The 19,482-nt window shown below is 32.4% G+C and overlaps 1 protein-coding gene across 2 annotated transcripts in view; it reads left to right on the forward strand.

Moving 5' to 3' along the window:
• Nucleotides 1-19,482, forward strand: part of NCAM2 (neural cell adhesion molecule 2) — a 520,048-nt gene that overhangs the window by 404,338 nt on the left and 96,228 nt on the right. For both annotated transcript variants that reach the window (XM_055313808.1, XM_055313809.1), the window contains exons 10-11: nucleotides 9,640-9,827; nucleotides 14,858-14,954. In XM_055313808.1, coding sequence (XP_055169783.1) covers nucleotides 9,640-9,827; nucleotides 14,858-14,954 — 285 coding nt within the window. The remainder of the gene's footprint in view (nucleotides 1-9,639; nucleotides 9,828-14,857; nucleotides 14,955-19,482) is intronic.

Raw genomic sequence — 19,482 nt, forward strand, 5'->3', positions numbered from 1 at the left:
TTGGTAGTTTCCCTCAGCATAAATCAAATGAGAAAATTCAGTGCCTGAAAAAAAGCATCAAGGTGTTTTAGATATTAAAAAAACATGTGCAGTTAATTCTTAGTTAATTTAAGGGGCTGGCTTCTTCACAAAATAGGCAATCAGAATCTACAAAAGACAATGTATTAGCACAGAATTAATATAGGATTAAAGTCCTAAATTCTGTGATACTAAGAAAATGAAACAAATGTTCATTCTTCTCTATTACATGCAATGATAATATTTAGAATCTATACTTAACCTGGATTTTCATTCATTTATTTAACTGTTATTTACTGAATGTCAAATATAAATTAAGGTGCCATACAGAACTCAGAAAAGAAACAAGAAGCTAGTGCAAAGTGCTGAAAGCAGGAAAGTTAGGGATGGTCCTCACCATCCCTCATCCATCTCAGGATGGATTGAGTTAACTCAGAGACAAAGTAGACACAGAAATAGGCATAGGCCAGCTAATGTGGAACTTTATAAATCTTTTAAAAAGTTTTTGATTTAAGAAGTGTGAAGAGAATCTTATAGCAAGGATTAATCAGAATAGTGACGTTATCTTAAAATAGAAGCTGGTAGGCCAGGAAACCAGTAAGGACCAGCCTTCTAAAGTTAACCAGGTAATGATGATGGCCTCAACCGGGAATATAATAGTGATAACTGGAAGAAGTGAATGGTATTTTTATATGCTGTGATTTATTGGTGAGGAATAAATGTCGAACTTTTAAGAATATTTCATTTTATTGTGTTTCTTAAAAATCTAATATTAAATAAAAAGAATTTGAAAATTTTGTGCCAGAAAGTATGATGATTAGAAGAGGGGGTGGTATTTCGTGGCAGTATAGAAATTATTTGGAGAGTGTGTGAGACAGATTTGCTATAATTCCAGTACAGTTTTAGAAGTGCAATACGTGTTATCAATATGATTTTTAAAGTCAAATTTATTTTTCATCGATTTTAAATCTTACCCTCTCATATGCCTTTCAATTTGATTCTCAAAATGGATAGTGTATAGTGTGTGTGTATAGTGAGTTGCCTGATTCTGTTATTCATGAACATTTGGAAATTCAGGTCAAGGATTTTTATAGATCAGATCCCAGAGCCTGTGTGTTGTGTTTTGTTATCAGCTCCCAGCCTGCTCATGAGCAAGCAGAATTCAGGAATCCAGGCCAGCACCAAGCGAGAAGTAAGACTTAACTTAGGTCACAGGTACCAATCACAGATAAACCATGTTCAGAAAAAAGCCTTCAGAGACTATGAGAGACTGACAGGAGAAAGTGAAAAGCTTGCATTAAGCAAATAATCCAGGAGGGAAGTTTCGTGCAGTGTCAGGAATGCTGTGATGAGTGCTGGCTGCGCATTCAGCCCTAAGTCTCAGCCATAAGACAAATAATAAGGCAAAATAAGAAAACACATTCACCAAACAAGAGTAACTTGGCACCAAGTCTGAAAAGTTTCTTTAATGTCTCCTGGTACTCCTGGAACATGCTTTTCCTGATCCCCACTTTGAGGAAATGACAAAATCAGATACTGACACACTCTGCTGTTTCTTCTTATGCTGGCAAATTTAAATTAGAGATTCAGTTAAGGTCATGGACATAAGTACTGTTGAAATGTCCTAGCTCAGCTACCATTTAATTAAACATAAATAATTTCTCTTTAGAGATCTTCCTGTTGTGATAATAGCTAGGAGAACACAGATCCTTGATTTTTAAGGTCTGTTTTCATTTTACATTCGGTTTTACATGTTCTCCTTCTCACAGTCTGTGCAATCATATATATAGTTTTATTAATCATATTCATAAGTAGAATATATGGAAACCTGAAAATCATGTGCTTCCTAGTATTTTCACCACCAAAGAGCTCACATGATTTTCTCTCATGCACTTTTAACTTATTAAAATGATATTTAGTAAGAAGGCTTATTCTTCATTTGCATTATATGTGTACATATATATGTAATTACATGTATGCGTGTATAGTAAACTACCAGCCATGAGATAATTAACTATCCTGAAGTATTTATAATTCTAGCCAAAAGCAAATGTCACTTTTATATGGTCCAATGCCTCTTTATATATGGTAAATATTATAACCCTCTTTCTATATTTTTAATTTGTCCAAGACATATTTTCTGTGTTAGTAAACTCCTAGAGTTAAAGAAACAAGTTCAACTATTAGTTCTAGAAAGAAAAAAATTAAAAACCCAAAGCTCAAATTAATAAACAGAAAATTAAGAGGACATAATTGCTATCTGGCATCATTGGGACCTGAATCCAATAGAAGGCCTGACACTATTTTGAATATTTTATTATTGTTATTATTATTATTATTAATTATTATGTATTATATAATAATTCCAATATAATTATATTCACTTATAAACAGTAACTGCAAATTTCTGTCTTCTATTATAGTTCAGCCTCCAGTCTGTGTGTATGTGTGTCCAGATTCTTATTGTCAGGTTTGATGGGAAGATTCAAGGTTCAGTGCTAATACCTTTGACACAAGAACCTTACCCATTCCACTTCCATTGCACTACATATTGCCTTCATTATAGTTATGTATTTTTGCATCTTCCTGATCCACTAAGATAGGATTCCCTGCTGTCACGAATCCCCCACATTTTAATAGTACTTAGCATAAAATAGACAAACAAAAATGATTTGGGTAATTAGTGCAGCAGCCACCCCTCCCAGAGCAGTGTATTAGAATATTTAAGAGGAAGCTTTAGACATCTGATTTTTTTTCCCCACAAGCTCAAAATATGATTTGATGGATAGCCAGGTTGGCAAAACTTTTATACCTAAACAGTTATATCCACACTTACTAGTGGTAGCTTTGTGTCAGTGGGCATAAATTACTGTTTAAATCTTAAGCATATTACCTCATGTGCAGTAGCTACAGTTTTTGAAATATGCAAATGAAGCCACTTATGAGTTATTCCAAATAATATTTCTCAACAAATAAAACAGATTGCTTAAAATCTCCCTGAAATGATAGATATATAAGTGTGTGCACTAGAGCAAATACACACAGACACACACATGTAAGTTTGTAAGGCTTGTAAGTTCACTAAGACAAAAAAGTATCAAAATTAGAATTTCACTGTTGAAAAGGTACAGAATGAGAAAGATACCAGTATATATGTTTGCTATTTTTAGAATATGCAATTTTATGTTCACTATTTTTGGGATATTTTAGAAAAATATCCTCTATCTTAGCAGTTACATTTAGTGTTTTTTTGCTATATCCTATAAGTGATATTTTTAATAACAAAACCCCATGTTTTTCATTATATTCTAGAATAGTCTTTTATTAGAGGCAATATATGTGCAAGTGTATTGACATCCAAAAATAATCTATAAATCATAATTATCAGATTCAGATATGAAGAGAGCATATTCAAAATGTCAGTTGCATAGCACATGTTAGTAATTATAATGATAGAAGCAATGTAACATATTTTCAACTCTTAATGTTTTGAAAAGTAATAACAACCTACTTTCTTCATAAATGTCCTAATAGGAAGTTGAATATCAAGCTCAACTTTGGAAATTCCAATGAATTTTCCTCATATAAAAATTACATAGTATATGCATTTTGTATAGATTATTTATTTTAGACAGAGACAGCATGGGGGAGGGAAGGGCAGAGGGAGAGGGAGAAACTCCCCACTGAGCATGAAGTTGGAATAGGGGCTTGATCTCAGGACGCTGAGATCATGACCTGAGCCGAAATCAAGAGTTAGACACCCAACAGAATGAGCCACCCAGGTGTCCTAGTAAATAAAAAAATATAATTTAAAAAGTGTTAAGAAACAATTATTACATTTTAAGGAACTAGTAAATATGCTCATTTGGGGATTAAATGTATTCTTTATTGAGATGTTGAATGATATCTTCCATTTATTTTAGGAATTTTAATGCAAGACTTCATTTATTATGGATCAAGAGCAAAAGTGCTGTGGCTAGCTTATTCATAATTTCTTAACCATGAGAGGGCCAGACAGCAAATTTTGAGATTACTTTGAAATATCAATTTATATATAAGCTGCAACCAAACAAATTTTATGCACTACTTTAATATATCTTATTAATTCAAAATGAAAAGTATGTTCAAATTTCCACACTGGAGCTAAGGGGATTACCTTTGACTTTGATATTGAAACAGTGGATTAATTTTTCTCCCTCTTTGCAATTTTAGTAAACTTCTAGTTTATTATTTTAGTTTTTTGTGTCTTGATGCTGACAATGATGTATCTATAAGTTCTTTCAAGTTACCTTAAATTATAAAATAAACTTGAAAGAACATAAAAACTTCAAGTAGGTGGGGAACCTTGTCTTTTATGTTCATCATTCGATCCCCATATGCAGAAGAGAACACAAGTTGAAATCAGGAAATATTTATAAGATGTAAATTCTACAACAAAGCAAAATATACTTTATTGTCTTCTTGTTCTTGCTTCTATATTCCTTCTTCTTTTCCTCCTCTCTTTCCTTCATCCTTTACTCCTCCTTCTTTTTCTCCCCACTCCAGATTTCGTTATTCTCTATTGACCTTAATGTGAGATTAACTTTCCTGAGTTTTTATTCAAGAACTATTTATTCAAGGATATATTGCTTAAATGCAATTCTAACCATAAAACCATTAGTGCAGAAAATGACTGCTCTGCCCCAGAATACATTTATTCTTACATCATAGCTTCTCATACATGAGCAGAGAAATTGGAGAAGTGGTCATGATTTAAATCATTTCATTTTATTGGCATCACCTGGACATAAGTGAGTGTGCACTCGTTTCCATCATTTTTTTTCTAAACCGCATACATGTTTCTTTTATTGCTTAAATATAGCATATAGGAGTAATAAATATTTCCTTGATTACTTGGTATAATCACTTCAAACTTTAATTTTCTATTAATGATCTTTAGGAATGAGTCTCTGAAAATGTACTTAGTTATTACTAGAATAACTGTCACAGTGTGTGATTTCATAACATGATCATAAAGAGCCAAAAGTCTATGGGTTGGCTCTGCCACCACCTTCCCAAATATCCCAGAATCAAGTTTCTTGTATGTGAAACAAAGATTTGTAGATGACTCTCATGTTCCTTTTCAGATATTAGATGCTATGAGATCTGTCTAGTTCTGCCAAACTTGAAATGACCATGTACACAAAAGACAAGTTTAATTTTGTTCATAGGTAAATACAATAAATACAAAGATCTCTTCACGTAATGAGAACTTGGTGAATTCACACACAGTTGGGTGTTAATCTTTCATATCTCCTCCTCTGAAAGTCTGGTTGGGGTAAATTTCTTTATTGTGTGATTGATTTTTAAAAATTGTCTAATTCTAACAACTTCAGTTACACAAAATATAGGAGATATTTTGTATTTTGACAACCAAGTCAGCATCTTAAACTATGTAAGCTATCTGATATATAATTATGACCAAAAATTAAGTAGTTCTTAACACTGCCATATTTGCTTCAGATCTTTCTTTGTTGTTGTTATTGTTCTTGTTTTCTTTCCTCTTAAAAGGAAATAAGTTCTTCCTTATTTGGGGAGGGGTAATCTATCTTTTGTCAAAGAGAAATTATACTGACACTTAAAAATAGTAAGGAAGACTTTATTGGAATGGGGGTCAAGACTGTTGCAATAGGAGAGAGAGATTGAACTCAACTCCAAATACAATAAAGACAAGTGAGGATTTATAGCCAAGGAGCAGAATGACAGAAGTCAGTGGAAAATTACTAACAGAAACTTTATTCAATTTCAGCTGTAATGTGATTCTCGCTAAACTCTCATGCTAGAATTCTCACTAAAGGCAGGCCTGGGTCATGGGCTTTAAGGGTGAGTAAGAAGGAACTTGATCAGATTTCAAAGATATTCAGATATCAATGCTTGAACGATCCCCACTAAACAGACTTAGCAGGATTCTTCACTAAAGGTAGAATAAAGGAAGAAGCAGAGCAGGGCAGGACCTAATCACAAAGCCACATCCCTATAGAAAGACTTATAGGGGATCCCTGGGTGGCACAGCAGTTTAGCGCCTGCCTTTGGCCCAGGGCGCGATCCTGGAGACCCGGGATCGAATCCCACGTCGGGCTCCCGGTGCACGGAGCCTGCTTCTCCCTCTGCCTGTGTCTCTGCCTCTCTCTCTCTCACTGTGTGCCTATCATAAATAAATAAATAAATAAATAAATAAATAAATAAATAAATAAATAGAAAGAAGAAAGAAAGAAAGAAAGAAAGAAAGAAAGAAAGAAAGAAAGAAAGAAAGACTTATAGAAGCCTGATGAAAGTTTTGTCAAGGAGGGCATTGTTGCCATTTTCCTTGCTTCTCATTGTTACCAGAAGGTTTCTAAGGGACGCCTCTACTTTTCCATCCCATGAATGAAATATTTCATCTTGTCACTATATTGATTTCATTGACTTTTTTCTCTACTTTGCTCAGATAAAATGTTCTTCCAATAAAGTGATTTCTGCTCATTGAATTTTTTAGAATTATTTATTTTGGACTTGAATAGGATTTGGAGGACATATAATGCCTTGGGAGAAGTTTCCACTACTTTATGTTCTGTTTATGCCATATTCTTCACTCCTCTTCCTTCCCCCTGCTGTTTTGTTAACTGCTCAAGTTTATTTCCTCTGCACAATATTTGAAGCTTTTCATGATGGGAAAGGCCTACTTCTTAAAAAGGCCGATTCTCTGAAAATTACTATATTTGATTTATCAACATGAAATATGCCTACTTGTTTCTAGCCTGAAGTTTTCACATGCTGCCTGTGCCAAAGTCACATCCTTCTTCAAACAGTGACCCAGCACTAATTGTTGGATTTTATTAATGTGCCAATCTTGTGCCATTGAATATTGGTGCCTTGCTACAATATCTGGTTTGATATCTACAAAGCATATAACATATAGAAATTTACTTTGTGTTTAATTGTGGATGGAAATTATCAATATTTCCTTGCCTCACACCACAAATATATTTTTTTAATGTGGCTTTCAGAATAGCATGTACTGCCTGTAAGCATGTTTGCATTCAACATCAGTGTTTCCAAATTGAATTCCTACTGAGATCATCAGGCAAACAATTAGCAGCAATTGCTTGCTTTTATAGAAAAATCAAATCTTGCCCTAAGTTTATGGTTAAATTATAATAACATGATACATATTCACACAGATGCCACATTGTGGACAGAGTAGACTGTGAGTCAGCTATTAATAGTTCCGCTAGCATGTATGATTTTCATACTGGGCTATATTTATATGTAAATAAATTACCCATAAACCTTTCCTTAGAATATTATAATATTAAAGAGATTATATTTCATATTTAGTAAGTGTAATAAAATGTTTTATAGATAGAGCTAGAGATAAAGATATAGATAGAACCTAAGCTTTTGACTCTGAATATCAGGAACTTTGGTTTCTCTTACAACTGCACCCCTAATTAGTTACACATCCTTAGATTTTTCACTTAATCTTCCCAGACCTTGAAAAAGTTTTGTTTTTGTTTTGTTTTGTTTTGTTTTGTTTGCTATTCTCCTTGAAAATACCTTCTGTTCAATATATGTGAACTGTTGAATTGAAAACTCATCGATGGCTTAATTTCAAGTAAATTTGATATACAGTGTTTGAGAACCAAGTCACCATCTTACACTATGTAAGCTATCAGGTATATAATTGTGACCAAGACATATCTTAGCTCCTAAGATTCAAATCATTTGGTGGAGAAACAGTGATGTAGATCCTCTCACTTCCTATTACTGTGCTGAGGGAACACACAAAATCTGTGGGAGCACCAAGTACAGAAGCTCACTCACAATAGAAAGTCATGGAAAGGCTGTGTTTAGGTAGTATGGAGCTTAGTTTTGAAGGCAGCCAGGTGAAGGAAGGACGGGCACATTACAAGCTGAAGGATAATCACAGCAGATACCTTTATGTAATATTCAGCACACCTGAGTGCCAAGATGTGTTACTACATAGCTACACAATTCTCTTTGGAGGGACAGTAATCTGTTTTTGAGTTTTTGTTAAGATAACAATGCATTAGAAGTCCTGTGTTTAAACTTTAGATATTTCTATGTATTTTTCTGGAGAGATACCTAAGACTGGATTGCAGAACCAAAATTATAAGGCTTTTTAAGATTCTTTGTCTTCTGAGGAATTGTTCAAATTGTACTCACTTCAATCATGTATGATGGGATCCACATCACCAAAATGTTGCTAGCAGTGAATAATATAATTTTGTTCCTGGGGTGAATAGATATAGAATGAATGGTCTCTGGTTAAAATCACCCTAAATTCACATCCCAGACCTACAACTTCGTGCTAGGATAGCTTGACAGCTCTTACTCCAGATCCTTCATGCTTACAACAGGATGACACCTTCCACACAAGATTATTGAAAAGATAAAATAGAATAAAATAGAATAAAATATATAATCTTACCGTCTTACGTAGAAAACATTCAATTAATATTTCATACTCCTCTGTGAGACTGGCATAACAAACATACACTAAAAAAAGGACAAGAATTTTTAAATCACTTGTGCATTTGTACTACAGATTATAATCTGTATACAGATTCTTTTGTATCTTACATAAAATCCTTTGGTACAACAAAATTACTTTAGCTCAGTTTTAAGTAATTAGAGGTAGTAAAACAAAACATTCAAGTTAGATTACTGAAATTGATAATTTACGAAGTGATACAAAGTTTTTAAAGGTTAATAACAATAATAGTGTAAATACCAGCAACATTTTATCTACCGCTTAATATAGGATTTTGCTTTTATGCAAAAATTTTAAAGATGAATTCTTTCAAATAATTATACAGCCAAAATATTGAGACTAGAAGAAGTTTTATAATTGATTGGCATTTGTGCTACATCATAGTTCTAGATTGGAGCAGGACTAAAAACCACATTTGTGTGTCTTCACAATTAGGTTATTTCAATAAAATAATATAATAATATTGTATATTTTCTCTTAAACTATTTTTATATAGAGGTCTGACGTAGGATCCTGAGAATTGACAGAGCTTCATAGGGACTGATTAATTTTCAAATCAACTTTGTGGATTAAATTAAATCATTTCTGGTTTAATTAAAACTGGAAATGATATTTCAGGAAAAAAACTATTTCTTAATTGTGATATTAACATTTCAACTTAGATTTTATATCTGTTTCAAAATACCTGATAGAAGAAATTATATGAGTAAGACAATATTTAAAAATGACACAAGATCACTGATTTTGTTATCCTGAACTTACACTTTATAATGAGGTTTGTTCCACAAACAGATTTCACATATATAGATAGCCATTAATTAACTGGATTGATAATTTTTTGTCTGGGCACTAATGTTTCATATTTTAACAATTGGCCAACTTTGAATATTTCTATATTAATTTTAAAATTATTCGATGAGACAGTCAAATGACATATTATCATAAATTCCAGTGTCGTGTATTAATAAATATATGAAATTAGAATTGCTGCAGCTTCTTTTTGTAGTCAAGTAGTAATTACTATTGTTTATACTAATTGATTATCTTAAAGAAAAGGTCTATAAATGTTATGTTATTTTGCTTTACAGATGCTCCCAAGTTTATATCAAACCAAACAATTTATTACTCTTGGGAAGGAAACCCTATCAATATAAGCTGTGATGTGAAATCTAATCCACCAGCATCAGTCCATTGGAGAAGAGAGAAATTAGTCCTGCCAGCTAAAAACACCACTAATTTAAGGACATACAGTGCAGGGAGAAAGATGATATTAGAGGTAAGTCTTGTACATATGAATAAGTTGTATTATTTTATGAGTTATCTGCTATTTTGGAATACATATAAATATGTTAATATAAATACATTTATATAACAAATATATAATATCTATACACATACAAATCTCATTATATATCTTTCTTGTGTATTTACTTAAAAGGGAAATTTTATGTGTTGGACTATGGCCCATTAATGATTAATATCTCACTATTTACTTATATAGAAATATGAGTGTATAGCAAAAGCCATTATTTATCATAAATTTATTTTTGGAAAAAAATTATATCAGGACAAAATAGGGTGAGAGAATGAGTAATTCATCATTTATTAAGGGCTAAAAGTTCAATTTCAGTCTTGATACTAGCTATTGATTCTGAGACCATGCCTTCTAAGACTGGCATATGTAACTTCTTGCTGGGTACATACTTAGAACTTTCTAAATAAACCAGATTTACTTTTTCAGTGCCTTATTTAATTTTATTTTTTAATTTTTTAAAGATTTTGTTTATTTATTTGAGAGGGAGAATGAATGATGGGGAGGGAGAGAGAGAGAAAGAGAGAGAGAGAGAGAGAGAGAGAGAGAGAGAGAGAGAGAGAGAGTAGGCTCCCCCTGAGTAGGGAGCCCTGATGTGGGCCTCGATCCCAGGACCTGGGATCATGACTTTAGCTGAAGGCAGGTGCTTCACCGACTGAACCACCCAGGCACCCCTCACTTCATTTTATATTATATTATTTTATATTTACATTTAAATTAAGATTGTAGATAATTGTCTTTATGCTGTCAAGTGCCTGGCATTTAAATTCTGTTTGAATACAATACCAATACCTTTTATTTATTAATTATAGATTGTGTGTGTGTGTGTGTGTGTGTGTGTGTGTGGCAATTCACAAACTTTGTGTGTCCATGGTCACGATCATGAACCCTTCTAATTTATCACGCTTTCGGTTCAATTGAAATCTTCCTTGGGTAGCCTTCTTTCACTGAAAGTATACTGTGTTTTGTTTCACTAAAAGGATACTGTATTTTTCCTTGTGATTCAATTTATAGACATTTTATATACGCATGTTTTAAAATAACATCTGATACTCCTAATTCATTAACTTAAAGGTATTCTAATCGGTGCCACATTAACTCTTCTATCTGATAATAGGACTTCATAAAATGTTGGTTAATGGAAGGAATTAGCTAGCACTTCCCCCAAATATTTGGGTAACTGACTCTTTGCTAATTAGGCAATTGCTTAATCTGTTTCTTTTTTTTTAATTTTGTGTTTTATTTATTTATTAATATAGCCAAAAAGATAAAAGGCTAGACTCTAAAAAGAGCTATTGTTTTACATTCGATATTCGAGGCCTAGGGAAGAGAAGCTTTGACTATCACTTATATATATGCCCAACAAATACACATATTATAAAATATTAGTAAGACGAACATCTGTGCACACCACCCATCCCAGAGGATTTAGACACCTTGGGGTGGGTGGTGTCTAAATCTGTTTTGATTTAAATTGGCTTCTTTGTAACTGTATTAAAATTAACTGGGTGAGTTGACACAAAGGTCAATTTTACAGACATTTGGGTAGATTTAACTCACCCAAATTTAAAAACAGGTTAGGTTTAACTTTAGTTCTGGACACCGTGTTATTGTGTTTGGGCTGCTGTAATGAATACGACAGGTGGGGTAGCTTAAACAAAATAACCTTCTCCCTCCTGCATATTTCTGTAGGCTAGAAGTCCAGATAAAGGTGCCAGAGGATTGGCTTTTGGTGAAACTTCTGTCCTTGGGTTGTAGATATGCCTTCTAAACATGTACTCACATGGCCTTCCCTCTGTGCACATAAAGAGAGAGGTCCGGTGTCTTGTTATCTTATAAGGACATCAGGGCCTATTTTTATGATTTCTTTTAACCTCAGTTACTTCCTTTAAAGACCATATTTCCAAATAACCTTAAGCGGTTAGGATTTCAACATATGACTTTTGTTGGGTGACACAATTTATTCCATAGCAGATCAGTATAAGTTCATGTTTAAATAGCAGACTAATCTGTGATTTCTGCTTTTAGTTCATTTTACCACTTTTCAGTTTCTAGGATAGCTCATAATTCTTCATAGTCAATGTCAAGCAACATGTTATAAATCTGACATTTAAATATTTTAAATGTTTTATATTTAAAAATTGTATTCATATAAAGCTCTCATTTTATTTACTTTTCTGCTTAAATGGCATTCCTCCCCACCCAAAAGTCAAAACTAAACAATTTTTGTTTATACGTACCACATGATCTGTTGATTAAAGCATTGACCTTGAACGTATACTTTTATGTATATACTATTTTTAAAACAAAATTAAAATCTTGAATAAATAACTAGAGGGTAGCTAATGCAACTTAAAACAAAATAATAACTACAAAAATGAAAAAGCAAAGATAAGCATTACTAAATTTGAATTAATAGCATACATCGTTGCTTAGGATAGTACAGTATTATTTTTTGTTAGTAATCATAATAGTCATGTAACTGGTCATTCTTAAGAATATTTTATACATTTAATACAATATTAAATTTGCAACTGATAACAAGTTGATCAATAACAGATTTCTTGAACTGATTTTTTAAAGTTTTTCATTGAGTAAATATATATATATAGTCTTTTAAATTTATGAATTCTTAAACATAAAAAGTAATCTATAAATCTTTGGATTAGTGTCAATAAAATCATCTGTAAAGGTCATCCATTTTTTTTTTTCCCTGAGCACTTCCTGAGGTAATAAATCAACATTTTAATATATGGGAAAAAACTTGTTATAGGAACTCTGTAATAGGTTGATTGGAAAAAATATTCTGCTTTTGATCATTTGTATTGCTGTTCTTTGCCCTAAGTAAAATGCTAACTATTAAATATGTGATTTTCTCACCATGGAACACAAAGAAAGAGGAAATCAAATTTTTGCAGAGTAGGAGAAAGAACAGTGAGCTCCTTTATTAACACTGTACTCCCAGCTCATATTTTGATGTTAAAAACTATATCAAACTATATCTGAATTATTATGTACTAAGAAAGCCCAGTATCTTAGGTAAACTTGAATTATGTTAACTGAATATTAAAGTGTGAAAAAGTTAAATAAATAAATAAATAAATAAATAAATAAATAAATAAATAAATAAAGTATGAAAAGGTTGAGCCATATGTAGATATTCCTACCACTTCCTGGATAAATATCAGCAATAACTGATATATTTTAAACATTTAAATATTTTAAAATTAATGCTTTATATGTCTGTTGTATAATATTTTATTTTTGACAAAATTAACTATCATTTAATCGTGCTGGAATTGGGCGTAAAGCCACTATTGGGCGTTGCATTCATACTGTTTTCCTAGAACACATCAGATAGGCTGCAGAACACATGATTTGATCAGATTATATCTAGGCCTTTGGGTTTTTTTTTTAATAATCTGTGCTATTAGAGGTGTTTTTTGTATTTGGTAATCATACATGATAAAGAAGTTATTTCAGATAAAACTGTAAAACTTTTATCTTTTGATTAGTGAACACCTGGGAACAGAAGACAAAACAATCAAATGAAAAAACCCTGAATTGAGCCTTTTAAAAGTTGTTCCAATGAAACTAGCTATATTTGAATTACTTTTTTAATACTGAGGGGCTGCACAATATTCCTGATTCTCTGTCATGGCCATCCTGTCTACATTTTATCAGTACAGCATACATTATTCCCTGTGGACTATACAAATAACCCCCCATGCCTGTAAATGGTAGAAAAATTTTTGGCAGATTCCTTTCTCTCTAGTAAAGTTATTTTCAAGTTAAATTAGCCTGGTATATTAAAAGCTGAATGTAAGAAAAATGAATGTTTTAATCACTCAGGAGTACTTACATAAGAATGATTAAAGCTTCTAATCCTTAAAACTTATGATCTATTCCTAGATAGACAGCTAACCAGAGAATGAATGACACAGCTTTTTTGTACTTTTTCACAATCACCATCTTCAATGGACCTCAAAATTACACTTTTAGTTAATAGCCTCCCATTACCACAAAATCATTTTCCCCCTTTTGGGATAGAGTTGAAATTAACAGCAACTCTTGTTGTAAGCATATTCTCTCTTAATAACAGTTACTGGGATTGAAAATTATATCTATTACTATCATCAGATCTCTTTTTTGAATTGATACTTCAAAATTTCGGTACATATGAATTACAGGGTTGGTCACAATGTTCAGCAATAGATTCCTGGAAGGTTAACTTAATTATGGATTTCAAATATGTGAGGACTGAGGTCAGCTATTTTCCACCTAAACTGAAAGAGAATGATACAAATTGAACAGAAATGGAGGCAAGATACTGTTATTAGCTATCCATATAATGTGCCTGTCTGCAAGGATTGCTACACAAGGGTGACATTTTCTTTCAAGATACCTTCCTGGAAAGATTGATTGATTGATTGATTTTTGAATGAGTCTTCATCCTTCATTAATATTTCACAATCAATAAAGTCATGAGAGGGAAAGAAAACTGATGCATTTCCTGGCTTTCTTGAACTTTAAATCTGCTTGACTTCATCCTAAAAACAAAACAAAAAACAAAGCAAAAAAAAAAAAAAAGGGTTAATTAACATTGCTTTTGATATAGTGTTCTCTTTTCAAGTTCATGTCGGCAGCAGTTGCAGAATATATATATTTTTTCAAACTGTGTTCTACTTTCAGAGGTTTACATATGTAAATATCTAATGATTTTTTCTTTTGACTAGATATAATCAAATTGTGGCATTTGTCTACTGACTAAATTATTGGTTAACCTATGTTTCATCTAGTCCTGTGGAAATATGGGTCCATTTCTTAGATCTTAAAAGGTTGTGATGCTTACTAAATACAGAAAAAAGGAGTTATGGCAAGGCATTGTGAATAATTGAACACGTGTGAAGTTGGTAGTCATATTAGAGTCTATTTTAAAACTGCCATGATACTGTTTCAAAATTGTTAAACTTTTATTATTATTAATATTTTAGATAGCACCTACATCTGACAATGACTTTGGACGATATAATTGCACAGCCACTAACCGTATAGGAACAAGATTTCAAGAATATATTCTTGCTTTGGCTGGTAAGTATAGCACAATAATTTCTGAGATCTCATAAAATATTTTTATAAGCAAATAGCTTTACATTTTTATAGGTCATAATACATGTTATAATTAGGATGAATGGGCCAGTGCTTAAAAATTAGGAATAGTTGCATCTGACGGATAGTGAGGACTTAAAACACTTTTACAAATCAAGATTGATTTTAAACCCTGATTCTAATCCCCCAACTTTACAAGTGAGCTATCTACGAAAGAAATAGGAAAGATATATCTTAAGAAAGTGAATTATATTTTATGTTAAGTAAGAATCCTATCAAAAAATTTAAAAGACCTCTTGAGAGAAAATACACTAAAATTAATCTATTTTAAAATCTTAAACTTGAAAGTACAAATAATCTTATTTTCAAGAAAATTTGGAGCTTACATAACATTGAAAACTATTGCATTTTGTGCATGAAAACATTCTAGTTCTTCCTCAAGAGCTTAAAGATATAGAGATCATAACTTGTAGATACAACTCATTTTAACTAGAAACCAGTTATGTTTTTATTTATATAAATAAGTTACATATAAGGCACACATATATATCTATAGAATTTGCATTATGTTTTACAAGACTGATTGGAAGTCTGAAAATATACATAGCAGTATATTTACATAGCTCAGAAGATACAAAAACATGATTTATTGTCTTTAGGGCTAGTTACAGAAATATCAGAAAATTATTGAAATGTTCTGTTGTAATAGAATAACTAGTTTCCATGAAAATTTTTAGAATGTTTTCTTAGTGTTCTAGTATATAACTAGTAACTTGATTAAGAAATATTTTTCTTTCTATTGATATGTAAAGTCACATCATTAGTTTCAAAGACCAAACGAGAAATTTAAAAGTTTACAAAGCAAGTAATACTAAAATTATTATGTGACTGAAATCTGCTTATCTCCAATTCGGGTTTTTCTACATGAAGGAGAAGGGAGAGAAGGGATTGTGTGAAGTGCTTTAGGGAAGAAGGAGGGGAAGGAAAATATTGAGATGAAAGGAATTTGATTTAGGGAGAAAAGAGGGAGAAAAGGATTAAGGAAGAAAGGAAATAAACAAGTATTTATTGCCTACCATGACGTCATTAGAAAATTGATCTCAATGAAAATCATAGAAAATAGACTATCCACATTTAGATTATGAATAAACCATTACACAAGCATAAATTGTAGGAAAATTAAATGTGCTAAGTCATATCAAAATTCACTGATAATGAATTGAAGTGAGCATCATCTGTACTGATCAGAAGCATTTACTCCTTATATTAATTCCAAGACTCTGAAAATTAGGCAAATTTTCTTGTAGTTAGTATGAACTTTTTTATAAATATAGCTATAAATGTGATCAATATATGTATATACAATTAATTAACATTGATATACCATTTTACATTGTTTTCTTACAAATCATATAGGTTTGGATCTATTAGGTAAACTTATTAATAACAAGATATGTTTTTTAAATTTTTAAGTGCTTGTAATTCCAGAAAAAATATGAAAAATAGAACATTATATTCATGAGATTTTAATATCTTATTAAATTTTCAAGAAATATTTAATGCCTGTACATTTTCATATCTCACATTTCTTATGGTAACATTTTTTATTGAAAAATATATTTGATATGTATCCTTCTAATGAAGATATTAACTTAATGAGTTTCCCTCAACCTAACCATAAAAAAAAAAATAGAATATGTTCACTCAAGCGAAGAGCTAAAATGTTATTGGAAATATTTCTTAAATATGCAACTTTCCTAATATTTCAAAATTTTGTGACAAATACATACTGAATATTTGTTTCAGAAAGAGATAGATTCGGGGGGATCCCTGGGTGGCGCAGAGGTTTAGCTCCTGCCTTTGGCCCAGGGCGCAATCCTGGAGACCCGGGATCGAATCCCACGTCGGGCTCCCGGTGCATGGAGCCTGCTTCTCCCTCTGCCTGTGTCTCTGCCTCTCTCTCTCTCTCTCTCTCTCTCTGTGTGTGTGTGTGTGTGTGTGTGTGTGTGACTATCATAAATAAATAAATAAAATTTAAAAAAAAATAAAAAAAAAGAGAGAGATTCGATTGAAATTGTAGCAGAGATATAAAAATGAATTAGACCCACAGACTTAGAGGGGAAACACATTTAAACATCAGCATTTATAAACATTATTCATTTGATGGACCTTTTTATTTAATGCTTACAAAATTAATGAAGAATTTGAAAAATGAAAGTGCAATATGATTTTAAATAAAATGTAAGAGAAATGTTATGTACAAATTTAAATATTTCAAAATAGATGTAAGTATCACAGCTCAATATCTCATTAGCTTATCTGACCTAGTAAAAGGTCCAGATCATTTGGCATATGGTATCTTATTATAAAAGATTACTTTGATTCAAAATGGCAATAAATTAAAACAGTGACAATTAAACATGAAATGATGTGCTATCTATTCAGTGAAAAATACAGCAAAAAGCTACCTTTTAAATTCCCTTTGTTTCAAAATCTTTGTTTCCTTTTTCTTTTCCGTTTTTCTTTTCTTCCTTTTTTTTTTTTTTTACCTCGTTTATAATGAAGTCTTACATCTGAGCAAGTAGACATCTGTATGCAGGTTGGAGCGGAGCAGCCTAGCACAGGATGTCTGACTCTCAGCAGAGTTAAAAGACTAATGAGGGGTCCAGTGGTCTAGTGTGGGTGTTGGAGTCTAGGCAAGTGAGAAGGATTTGCATGTGCCAAGACAGAAACAGCAACTCAGAGAGGAGTGTTGGAATCTAATCAGTATAAGGAGAGGCCCAAATAAATTGGTGGGAGCAGTGATGGGTGATTCATTTCTACAAGCCTATGGGTAACATCAGTAATTGCATACAGACACACAAATTAGAATGACCCTAGGGTAATGGTTGGGTATTGGAGTTATTGATGTGAAATCAGGTTTTAATGTATGTAGCTAGATATAGAAAGGAGAAAAGAAGTAAAGGAATGTGTGTGTGTTTACTCAGCCATGTCTACAAGGAACTTCTTTTTGTCAGGAATCTTACTTAGAAAACAATTTCTGTATGTGTAAGTGATGAATCACTAAATTCTACACCTGAAACCAATTTTACTGTATGTGGTAACTAAAATTGAAATAAAACCTTAAAATTAAAAAAAATATATATTGCTGAGCTAGCTCTATCTACTGGGAGGACTTGGGAGCTCCCACACAGCAAAGCACTACATGTCTCTGGCAGCGACATCTTGGTTTCTAAATACTGTTTTTCACTAAAAATAACCAAGATTTCTTGTACAATGGCTGATTCTAGGAGTGGGACAAAGAGAGTACAAGATAAGCCTGGAACAATGTGTTGTGCCAGGAGGAAAGAAATTTAAAAAAGAATAAAGACATGTCGAAAACAACCATCAACTGTTTTTTTGTTGTTGTTGTTGTTGTTCTTTAAGATTTTATTTATCTTATCTCTCCCTAGAGAGAGACAGAAATAGCAAGAGAGAACTTGAGTAGGGAGTGTCAGAAGGAGATGACTACTCGCTGAGCTAGAGAGCCCAGTCCCTGGACTGGAGCTCAATACCTGGACCCTGGGATCATGACCTGAGCTGAAGGCAGACAGTTAACCAACTGAGCCACCCAGGTTCCCCCATCAAGCATTTCTTTCTCTTTTTTTTTTTAAAAGATTCCATTCATTTATTCATGAGAGACACAGAGAGAGAGAGGCAAGGACACACAGGAAGAGGGAGAAGCAGGCTCCATGCAGGGAGCCCGACGTGGGACTCGATCCCAGGTCTCCAGGATTATGCCCTGGGCAGAAGGCCACGCTAAACCACTGAGCCACCGGGGCTGCCCCAATCAAGCATTTCTAACAAATGCCACCATACAAATGAATTCACCTGAGGGGCATCAATGGTTGCTAATGCAGGTGTATATTGAAAAAAAAAAAATAGCGAGCTAGATGACCAAAAAATAAACGGAAATACTTTTAAAGTGCCTATCCTCAAATTATTTTTTAATTACAAAGGAAAAATAGCTACATTACATTTGTAAACCTACCAAATCCCACTTTGATTAAGTGATCAAAATTAGCATCATCAGTAATGAGAAAATTAAATTTGGGCGCTATCAGAAATAGGCAGCAAGAACACAGAATAACAATTGTAATATTCCTGCCAAAAATGCATAACCAGAATCTAGTATGAGGAAATAGAAGACAAACCCAAATTGAGGTACTATCTACAAAATAACCAGCCTTCGAAGTGTCAAAGCCACACAAAGGAATGATTAAGGAACTTTCTATATTAAAGGACAGTAAAGATAAATAACAAATAAATGCCATGCCTGTATCTTTTGATATAAAGGACATTACTGGGATGATAGGTGAAATTTGATTGCAGTCTTTGGATTAGATAGTAATTTGTTTTATAGAGCTTATGTAGGAGAGTGTTTTGTTATAGTAAATACTAAAGTTAGCACCATATCAATTTATTTTAAATGGCTCAGATTTAAAAAGATAGGTTCTACACACTATTCTTG

Source organism: Nyctereutes procyonoides, unplaced genomic scaffold, assembly GCF_905146905.1.
Source record: "Nyctereutes procyonoides isolate TBG_1078 unplaced genomic scaffold, NYPRO_anot_genome, whole genome shotgun sequence".
NCBI classification, from domain to species: domain Eukaryota; kingdom Metazoa; phylum Chordata; class Mammalia; order Carnivora; family Canidae; genus Nyctereutes; species Nyctereutes procyonoides.